Consider the following 11,323-nt stretch of genomic DNA (forward strand, 5'->3'; position numbering starts at 1 on the left):
AAATTACCTTGTATAAAAACCAATCAAAATAAAACATCGAAATTAATTCTATGCTATTAGAATTAAATTGTGGATATATATATCAAGAATGACATACTTGTAACTTTGAGGGATGTAACTCAACTGGTCAGACCCCGAGTTTATTTATTAGAGGTCACCAGTTCGAGTCTCATATATCTCATGACCACTAAAAGTTTACATGATTGTTAATTTTAGAGCTCGTGTGATTAATTGAGGTACGCCCAAACTAACCTGGATATCCAAATTAATATATATATATATATATATATATATATATATATATATATATATATATATATATATTTCCAAATGAAACAGAGTTTATCTATATGAAACGCAATTTTCACATAGCTCTCTCTATGGAAATTTAGGCTATTTCAATCTATTCTTGACATATTAAAAGTTTGGAGCTAAGTTTTTCTCAGCATGAGTTTTAAGACAGGTTATTTACATTCGAATAAGTATATTCATAAAAAAAGAACGTTTTTTTTTTTAATTTTTGTTATTTTAAGAATAAGATAATAATAATATTAAGGAGTGAATGCACTTGTAATATGAGGAGAATTGTAGGGTTCAATCTTTCTCTTTGCTGTGTAATTAATTTCAATTTGTTTTTTTATTAAAATTTATTTTTTAATATTTTTAAATTATTTTAATGAGTTGAGATTAAAAATAAAAAAATAATATTATTTTGACACATTTAACATGTGAGATTAATCTAATGATTCACAAATAAACTAATAAACGAGTGGATCCATTTCACGCTATTTATTTTGTCGAAGTAAGATCAAGAACCAGTCAGTTCATTGGTTATCTAACATTGATTGAAAATATAATAACGTGTATAGGTAAATATATAATAGCATTTGTTCAACCTCTTCTATCTATGTAAACTTGACTGCCAATTCATCCGAAGCATCTGGATCTTCTTATTGGATAAATAATTTAGTTAGGGTGTGATCAAGCGGTCAAACTATATTTCTAAAAATATTTGAATTTTTTTATTTTTATATTATTTTTATATCTTTTTTTGTTTGTTTTGATATGATGGTATTAATTTTTTTAAAAAATAAAAAATATTATCTTAATATATTTTTAATAAAAACCATTTTAAAAAACAATATTTACTAGGTGAGTATAACATATTTGGTGATGTGCAAATATTTTTGTAAAAATAAATTTGAATTAAAAATATATTTCAATATATTATCTAGATATTTTTAAATGATTTTAATATCATATTAATCTAAATAACCTTTGGAAAACATTCTCAATCGCAGTACAAATACAATAATCATCATCAAATGCAATAGTAATGTATTGGGATACATGGTAATAATTTGTTTGTTTTTGTATTTTAAAAGTGTTTTTTTTTTTAAATTCTTTGCTTCAAATTAATTCTTTTATAGTTATCAAAGAATCATCTCAACGTAATAGCTTAAACTCTTAAAGTGAGGTTCGAAGATATAATTTATATTATTCTCTAATACATCATCTCAAGTGAAAGCTCTTTGGGTTTGAAATTTGCATACGTCCATACTAACTTGTGCTTAATTTTTATCAAATAAATGGGGATAGCGAGATTCAAACTCGTGACTACTTGGTCATTAAAACTCTAATACCTTATCAAAAAACCTTCTCAATCCAATAACTTAAGCTCTCAGGTGAGGTCAGCTCTTAGATGAGATCCTAAATTATAATTTATATTATTTTTTAAAAATAATATTTTCAGATCGTGATATGCTGGAGTAAAAAATAATTTTTTTAAAAAAATTATTATTTTAATATATTTTTAAATAAAAAATATTTTAAAAAACCACCATTTCTACGATTAAAAACGCTTCCATGATTCATTGCGTGTGCGGCATGGGTGCTTGTGATTAACATTAGGAATTTCTTTTCTTTATTTTCTTTATGCAATCATTTGACATGTAATACTTAGCATGGAAGAAAAAAAAATCCGTGACAACAACAGCAACAAATATCAACAATAAGATCGCGTTTCTTGACGAATTGGTCTTCTTGTTTTCCAATGCAATCAAAATGGGATTCAAATTCAACCACATGAAGGAAAATGATAATAACCTATTATTGAATCAGTTTTCACGCGTCAAATCAAACTTCATTCTTATTGAGTTTTCGACAAACCATTTGTGTTCATACTGCTGCATTTATGGAAACATAATAATCGGTGATGTTGCATGAATGCATATGAAAAGCTGAACAACTCTCCACCGGAAAGAAAAAAAATAGAAACCTAACAGAGACAGAGGTCGAGCTGCCAAGGAAACTCCCACAGGAAATATGTTTTATTACCTCTCTCAGTTTAATATGCAATGACGATACAACCCGATGACAAAACCTTAAAAAGCACCGTAAAACGAAACCCTAAAAGGAGATAGAATGACAGAACTGTCAAGAAACCCAGGCGAACAAAAACAACAGGAATGAAAGATGGACAGAGATAAAATGCAATCTAGCTTCATTGAAACTGGAGAATAACAGAACAAAGAGAAACATGCCAACCAGAAAGGATTCAAGGACAGGAATGTCAAATCCCAGCAAAAATTGCATCTCTCCCAATGACAGGGAATGAACAAGACCCTGCCAAGCTGGTTGTGCATTTAATGCACAGTGATGGCAATATGCCAAGTGAGAAAACCAACAGCCCCACCAGAGCCAAGGGGCATCCTCTGCCACAGTTGAGCCAGCATGAAGAACCTGACACCCAAGACACAGAACATGGCTCTCCATCTCATAGGTGCGCCGCACCACACTCATAAAAGAAGAAAGAACAGCAAGCGAGAAAGCCAGCTCAATCGGCGCCAACAGTAGAACTTTATTTGGTAGGGTTGCTTTAATTTGTGGATAATGGTGCGGTAATTCTTTTAATTCTTGGAGAATTTATTTTTATTATATAATTAAATAAAAATATTTTATAAAAATAAAAAAATTATCAAATTCAGTAAAGTTCATAATCTAAATCGTGGGATAATCGAGGTCGATTTAATTTGGCGTCGTCTCAATATTTTTTTAAAATTTACATCTTGGTGTTTTTTTAAATGATAAGCCATATTTTTATTTGTCATCTAAGTTGTTTTTAGACTAGTGAAATTATTTGATTCATATTGAATCAACTTTCACACGGTTTAAATGGAGACTCGAGCTAGGCATGAGGTCGGATCGAGAGGTTTATTAATTTATTTGGTTGGGTTTAATGAAATTGCCAAAGAATTCTCCATATTTTCGACATTTTTTTTTATATTTACAAAAAAAAATTGATCCAGCATACGACGAAGTAGGAGCCAATAGACTAGTTCAAAAAAATATAATGCAGAGGGAATTTCCTGTAGCAAAAAACATTATGCTCTCTCTCATATTTCACTGTGAATTGGAATAATATATTTAATTTTTTAATTTTGATCATCAAATTTTTTTAATTGATTGCATCATTTTGTGATCAAATTAATGGACAACATCTTATAATTTGTTATAGAAAGAAACGATTAAAAGATGGAGACCAAAGTGCAAAACGTGAAAAAATTTCATGTCCTATCTGAAATTCGCGTGAAAAAAAAATCTTTTCAGTCCACTATCCCCCCTGCTTCACATTCCATATGATTCTTGGATTTTTTATTTTGGTTTAAAACTTTTATTTTTATTATTTTTCAAATTTTAAGTTTAAGAAAAAAAAGAGAGAAAATCGTCTATTTGCTAAGGGTTCTTTCCTGGAAGTCAAACTTTTTGACATGCAATGAGATCTAACACTTGTCCTAATCTGTGAAGCGAATGGTTAGTGGGTTTGGCTTCAGTGGCGGTGGTTTTGACTTGATGTGTATGTACATATATATGAACGTGGAATTAAGAAAGAGGGAAATGGAGAAATTCTCAAAGAAAACTTTCTAAGTGATTCCAATCATCTTATACGCTGGAAGCTGTAACTTTCCGACCTTGGATTCTTCCAATCACCCTCTTTCGTCTCTCTTCTTTCTCTCCCTCCCCTATCTCATGCTTTTCTGAACTTTATGTAAAGAAGAATATTATCGGATCAGTAAAGTGAACTTGTGTTTACCTGAAGCTGCCTTTATCAACATGGATCAGTAACTGTTGCCATGGTTTGACCATTTGCCAAGCCTTTCTCGTTCTCTACCTGTCTATTTTGATGATCGTGGTTCACAACTTTGCATGGCTGGCCTGATGCTTGGCTAGCAAAATTCATAATCATGGAACGGAAGTGTATTCTGTAGGTGGTTGGTCACAGGCTGCTATCAAATGTAGCTGTTGCTCACTCTGCTATTTCAATTTCATGGTGCCCAGTGCTCACTGCATGATTCTTCTGTCACTCTCATCATCTTCACATGCCATTAGCAAATCATTGTTGATTGTGTGGTAAAATCTTTGCCTATAAAGTCATAATCCCTTAAGTTTACTGGTTGTAGAAGGACTTGATTTTTTAAGATCGACCAGCATGCTGTTTATACGCTAGGTTATTTGTATTGCATTTGGTTCTTCACTGGGCTAATGCTGTTTCATTTCCTTTTTCTGAACTTCCTGGCCGAAGGTCCCTTCATGGGTGAAAAGAAAGGACCCATTACGTTATTTGTTAAGTTCGTATTAGTTTGAGGACCCGCGCTGCTCTGGGCCAGTAAAAAAGTTTGATTTTTTCAATAAATCCAGTTAAAATTGAAATAACTCAAAATTAATTTTGACAAATATTGATATATTCTAATAAAGTAAATGAATTATACAGTAAAAAATAATCTTCAATAAGATCAAAATAAATCTCAAACATACATATTAAACTGACAAATAATTATTATAGGCAGTACATTTCCAATCGGCTGATATCTATATATATACCTTTCTCTCGTTAGAAAGACAACATCTCTACTTTATTCTTAGCATTGACATCTTTCACACGCAACATTCCCATAATCAGCAGAGTTCAATCTCATAAAGAAATTCCTCAGAGTCATCTACGTCATGCCCTTACTCATGATAGAACTTGTAATAATCTTGAGGGTCCATCATGGCCTATTTTGTCAATGGCGGCCTGCTATAATTTATTCTGGATAGCATATCGAGCAATCTAGATCACTGGTGATCACGTTTATCCTTCATTTCCCTGTAGTTGCAGGAGCTTGCATTTGAGAGTGAAACAACTATCAAAATTATGCATAGTAACACAGATATTGTAAGGTGATTGAAGGGGTTTCTACGGAATGGCGGTGATTGGTCCAAATCTCACAAGGGTAATGAAAGGGATGGCAAGGTTTCCTGATTTCTCAAGAGCTTCGATAAGGGCTGGCTGCTTACCCCCGACCTGGTTATTCAAAGTTGGTTGACCAAAGAACTACTGTCTTTGAAAGGAGTTCTTGGGCTGACTGTTAAGGAACTGTGAAGATAGATTTAGGTTGGCAATTGCTGGGGAATTGGTAGTGTTGATATGAATGAATGGAAGTTGATGCTGCTGGCATGATCCTGTTGGTTGGATTTCCACAAGCTATTCCATTGTTTTCTAGGCTGGAAATAATCAATCTCCACATTATGCACCTCGGTATCTTTCTTCTTACCTGCAAATCCTTTTTTTCTATGACTTGTTCCTAACTTCATCCTGTTTTCATGGCCTGCTCAACATATCTGTGAAATGTTGTGTTGAGCTCAATGAAATAAACTCCTCAAACTGGCCCAGTTCCACAGCATGCTGATCTCCCTTGCTCGAAACCTTTATGATCCGAATTTTTTAATTAAATCAATCCCCATGTTCAAAAATCACCAACGATTCAGTGGGAAAAAGAAACAGAGAAAAAGGGCCAGGTGGACTAGGTCCTTGAAAACCTTTCCGGCAGATGGATTAACCTCTTCAACATAAATCATTAATGTTAGATATGCAATGGGCCTGGTCGTTTGCCAATCTATAACTTCTCCCTTGAATGAAATCATTATGCTTTGCTTAGTTTTTTTGTCTAATGTCGTGAACTTTAATTGCGTGTTTATTAGTAATCCTTGTTTTTTTTTAAATACTTTTTATTAAAAAATATATTAAAGTAATATTTTTTTATTTTTAAAAATTTATTTTTAATATTAATATATTAAAAAAACACTAAAAAAATATTTTCAAGAAAGAAATTTTCAAAATCTTGATGAGCCGCAACACTAATGAGTAATGACAGAGAATGGGCCCACAAAATCATCTCCCCGCAATAATTTGGGGGTTTGAGACAACAAATCCAGCATCAATGAAAAACTGAAATGGGGAGGTTGTTGATGGGTGTAGATCGCATTACATACCAAATGTGGAAGCATGATTGATTCTTTGTTCAAGAAAGCTGTTGAGGTCAAAGAGTGAATGTTTGAACTACATTAATTGCTTTTCCAGTTCACAAAGGAGCTTGGAAAGAGCTTTGTCGTGTAATGTTGCAAGCAACGAAGTTTCTTTCAAGCAGCTACCATTACTATCTGATCTGGATATTCTGATGGCGAGCAGACAACTAGAAGAAGGCAATCTCAAGAGCGTTGATGATAAACAGCCAACACTTCTTTCATACTCTGGCAAAAAATAAGATTCGTGCACCCTGAAATTCAAAAATCACGAGCAACATGTATATAGACACACTTCAACACTAATTTCCTTGTGGTTGTCATCTCTGAGATCTAGATGAGAGCTTTATTGTGCAACACAAGCCTACAGCACAATTCAGCATGGGAGGTTTTGTGTTTTGACCTTTTTTCTGCATGAATCTGTGGGTACTTTAGCCAGCACCTCCAATTGGTACCATGTTTTGTGTCAACGTCTCTTTTTTTTCAGTCTCTGAAAGTTCTTGGAATTGAGCTGCAGTTTAACATATTCTTAGTTAATATAATTGATATCATGTTTCGCGATTGGTTAACGAGTCTAAAAGTTCAAGAGAAAAAATAATATAGTCTAGTATAGTTTCCAATTTATCATGCCTGTAAATTCCTCTGTCATAATCCACGAAATGGAGATGGGGTCCCCTGCTGCAGCATTATGGGATTCAGATTTTAGGTAGAATAGAATGAAACAGTGTGCTTGGAAGATGAAGGAAAATTGAATACTTATTATGTGAGATGATGATATATGGAAACGATCCATTGAATCAACAAATATGTGATAGCCCCATTAATTAAGAACAATCATGAGATGTTACAGAAATCACTTGCTTGATCCCTATAGGTAGACATACATATCAACACAGTAACATTTTTGTGCTTTTATCTTACATGCCTGAGTCCTTGCTATTGAGTGAAATTCACCATCTTTATAAATAGAAAGCTAATTTACACTTCTTGGAGATTGATTCAGATTTAACAGGAAAAGATGCCTGAAAAGCAGAATTGCAGATTGGTTATCCGAAAAGATAAGATGCCTCTACATCATCAGTAAAAATGGAGAGGTAGAACATAATGAGAAAAATACATACTATAAGATCTCGAACTACTTTCATGGAAAAAAGATCGTCTGTGAATGAAAACTCTGTGTAGTTGAAGCCTATGTCACATTCCAGGGCAACCTACAAAAACAGAAGTTGATTAAAGGGTTATAAGATAAAAGGGTAAAATATAAAATCATTCTCTGAACTAGGATTTAATTTGTGAGCATTCAACAACCGACTGTGCTAGCTATTTATCAAGAAAATGAAAACTGACCATGCTAGCTAGGGAAGCAAAATCCTCTACAGTTCAATTATTTTTTGCAACGAGGACAAGGAGATAACTCCCCTATCATTTCAAAGCCATTCGATAACCTCTTTAATTAGGTTCACTTGATAAAATACTATACAGAAGAACAAACCTTGATCTTGGGCAATGTTAGACGAGATAACAGCAGGTGAAATCTAGCATCGCCTAATATTTTCATCTGTAAAACATTCTTCCTTGCCTTTTCTTTCGAGACACCTTGATCAAAAATTCTGGTGACATTTAAACGAGGAAGAGAAATCTGTGCTGTTAAACCAACGTTGTCACTATGAGCCGGCTGATAGAACTGAGGAACTCGAATTAGTCCTATTGGGATTCCTTGATGGAAAATATGAAGCCTTGAAGGGCTATATTTTATGCCAACTTTGTTGTGGTTTTGAGCGTTTAGTAACAAAGAGACAACAGATGAAATCAACAGTGTTGAATTGGAATAAGCATTGAGCTTGTATGAATCCACTCTTATCGTCTCCAGAGAAAATCTTGGCTCTTGAGGCTTCAAAATGAAGACAACAACCAATGCAGCTATCCCAATGGCCACGAATAGGAACAGAAAGAAAAACAATACAAATAAAAAGCAGGTCTTGAAAGAACTTGCATTATGGAATGCGGGGCAACAAAAACAACCTGGATTTTTTGAAGAAACATCCATGTCATGTCTTCATGATGGTGTTTATCCCCCCAAAGAAAACAAAAAAGTATGGCTGTTATGCTACTTTGGCATAAGTTATTGGCCCTGTTTGTGAAGGAACTTGATGTTTACTTCCTAACTACAGCATTCCCATATTCCTTTCTTCAGATGACTTCATCAATAGTTTTCAAAATGTAACTTTGTGCTCAAAGAAAGGATCACACTTTCCCTAAAGTTGTTTCTTCAATCCCAATTCTTAGAGGTGCATTAACCTGCGACATGTGGTGGGCTGCTTAAACTCTCTTACCATTTAATGGGTCATAGGTAGCCCAAGAGCTTGTTTCCACAATTCATTTTCTCCTCTAACTGGCAAGATAATACAATGGACGTTAGCTTGAGTCCCTGCTTTTTTTTCCCCTAACCAATCTGAAGTTGGTTGTGAGATCCTCGTGGATTCCATGTCAAAAGCCAAAAGTTCGGGTTTTTTAGAAGCTCCATTCTGAAGCTTTTATACTTCTTTTTTAGCTTTTTCTTCATATTATCCATGAAACAACAGCTATTTTAACCAAATACCTTGTGTCTCTAACCTTCAATGCCATCAAACAGTGTAGCAGACGGTTAGTATTTATGCATAAAAGCTGGATCAGAGATACACTGACCAATACTGATTCAATATTGACATCCAACAGTTGGCATAGGCCACAGCAGTACTCGTAGTTTTCCTGATCTGGGAATGTGACAACAAAATTAACTGACGTTTCAGGTTTTTGGGCTTTTCCCTGTCATATGTTATAGTTCCATGCCTCAATCATGAGCACTGAAACGGATCCACAAAATAATAATAATAATGAAAGAGCACCGAAATTCCTCCAATTCATTTTAACCTCTAATTACAGTTTCGATGACGAATAGAGTGACACATAGCATAGGATCACTAGTCTTTGGAGCTCATCTATCCTGTTGAGCATTAAACATCATAGGAGTTCATACATTTTATAGAGCACTAACAAAAAAACGATGCCGTGTGGCTATTCTACTGTAGCAATTTCACTGTGTATTATCTCACATATCACCATGAATTGAAAGTCATTTTATTAAAATTTTCATTTTGATCTTCAACATCTTTTTTTTCTTTACAGAGCTCAAATTTATATTCAATTGCATTTTTTTTTTGAAAGAGTTAGATTGAAAAACATAGAACTGAAGTGAAAGCAATGGGTAACATAGGCGGCGACTTTGAGATTTTCTTGAAAAGTTCGTTTTAGTTCCTCATCTTTTTTGGCTTGTAGGTAATCGACCCCTCTAATTTTAAAAAATTCAATTTTGGTACCAATATTCATTTTCTTTTTCTTGGTACAGGAGAAAGGGGTCGTTGAATTCGAACTTAGAGAAAAAAAAATTTTTGTTGGTGATGATTTAGGTCACTAAAACAATCTATTTTTATGTCAAACAATTTCATATAATGATGAGAGTTAAGATTATATGTTTTCTTACCTTGAAATCGCCTAAAAAAACTGATATTAGCTTAGAAAGATTTTTTATTTCGAGTTGATTATGGGTTGTGGGATGTTTTTTTTTTAATTCAATTTGGTCCTCAAATTATTATTTTTTTGGGGGATGGTTGAATTGAAAGACAGAGAACTTAAGTGAAAAAAATGATAACATAGACGGCGACTTTGAGATTTTCTTGAAAAGTTCATTTTAGTTCCCTATCTTTTTTGACTAATAGTTAATCAGTCCTTCTAATTTAAAAAATTCCAATTGTGATACAAATCTTCATTTTCCTCTTTTTTCATTTTTTTTTGTGGAGAGAGGAGGTCGTTGGATTCTAGCATAGAGAGAAAACAATTTTGTTGGGCGATTATTCCAACCACTAAAACGGTCTACTTTTGTGTCAAACGGTTATATATAATGATGGGAGTTAAGATTATGTGTTTTCTTTGAAATCGCCTAAAAAAACAAATATGAGCTCGGAAAGATTTTTTTGTTTCGAGTTGATTATGGGTTTTGGGGCGGTTTTTTTATCTTTTTGGAGGCTATTGATTGGTTTAACAAGATTCCAATGGTGTTTCCTAGATGTTTTGGATAAAAAAATAGTTTGAAAATAATTTTTTGAGTTGAAAAAACAAGAACCTTTTTTTTTTCCGGCCACTAATTTTGGGGAATGATAAACAACGTGTTTTTTGTCAATACATATGATATGTCATTTATTTTTTTAGTCAAATAATGGGATGAATGACATGTCATCCTCACAGATAGGTCAGATGCTTGACTTAGCTTGCTAAGACCACAACGTCTACCTCTATTATTTTATTTATTTATTTTTATTTTATTTTTTAAAATACTATTTTTTATATGTGTTTGTTAAAATAATTTTTGCATTTATATTTTGATTAGTACCCCCTTTCTGTGATTGTTTTGGATTATTTAGTCTTTTTTTTAAATAAAAATTGTTTTTGTAATTATGTTTGATGTGCTTAATTTTTTTATGTAGTTAGTGTGATTCATTTATAATTTTTTTATATTTTATATATATTAAAATTATTTTTAAAAATAAAAAAAATATTTATTTTTTTACAATATTTTTAATATGTGTGGCTTTGCATAAAAAATATTTCCTTTTATTTTATTTAATAAATTTTATGTGTGTGTCGATTTATATTACAAATTAATTTTAATAAATAAATTCATTATACACAATCAGGTAAATGTTCTATGTTGCGATATTAAATATCTTGATCTATATTTATCTCTTAATTTTTTCAATTATGTTTTTATTTATTGTTGATGACTTTTTATTTATTTATACAAAATAGTTTGTGATTGATTTAATAAGATATGTGCATAAGTTTTTGAATTTATATTTAAAAATTTGTTTTTATAAAAAAAACACGTCAAAAAATTCTACATGCTAATGTTTTTATTAGGTATTGGTGTTTTTAATTTAATCCATAT

General features: G+C 32.4%; 1 protein-coding gene across 1 annotated transcript; it reads right to left on the reverse strand.

The window, feature by feature from the left end:
- Positions 1-4,799: 4,799 nt before the first annotated feature.
- On the reverse strand, positions 4,800-8,458 carry LOC133703763 (uncharacterized). The gene is made up of 3 exons (XM_062128409.1): positions 7,835-8,458; positions 7,464-7,553; positions 4,800-7,364 (listed from the first exon to the last, which is right to left on the reverse strand). Exons 1-3 carry the CDS (start codon positions 8,387-8,389, stop codon positions 7,302-7,304), a joined length of 708 nt encoding a protein of 235 aa, XP_061984393.1. The 5' UTR covers positions 8,390-8,458; the 3' UTR covers positions 4,800-7,301.
- Positions 8,459-11,323: the final 2,865 nt, after the last annotated feature.

Source organism: Populus nigra, chromosome 1 (genome assembly GCF_951802175.1).
Source record: "Populus nigra chromosome 1, ddPopNigr1.1, whole genome shotgun sequence".
Taxonomy (NCBI): domain Eukaryota; kingdom Viridiplantae; phylum Streptophyta; class Magnoliopsida; order Malpighiales; family Salicaceae; genus Populus; species Populus nigra.

Bases quoted from the DNA above. Each gene is read 5' to 3' on its own strand.
- LOC133703763 (XM_062128409.1), bottom strand. From the start codon at position 8,389: ATGGATGTTTCTTCAAAAAATCCAGGTTGTTTTTGTTGCCCCGCATTC. The intron at 7,554-7,834 runs GTTTGTTCTTCT...CTGTTTTTGTAG, and splicing joins TAACATTGCCCAAGATCAAG to GTTGCCCTGGAATGTGACAT. The intron at 7,365-7,463 runs GTATGTATTTTT...TCTGCTTTTCAG, and splicing joins AAGTAGTTCGAGATCTTATA to GCATCTTTTCCTGTTAAATC.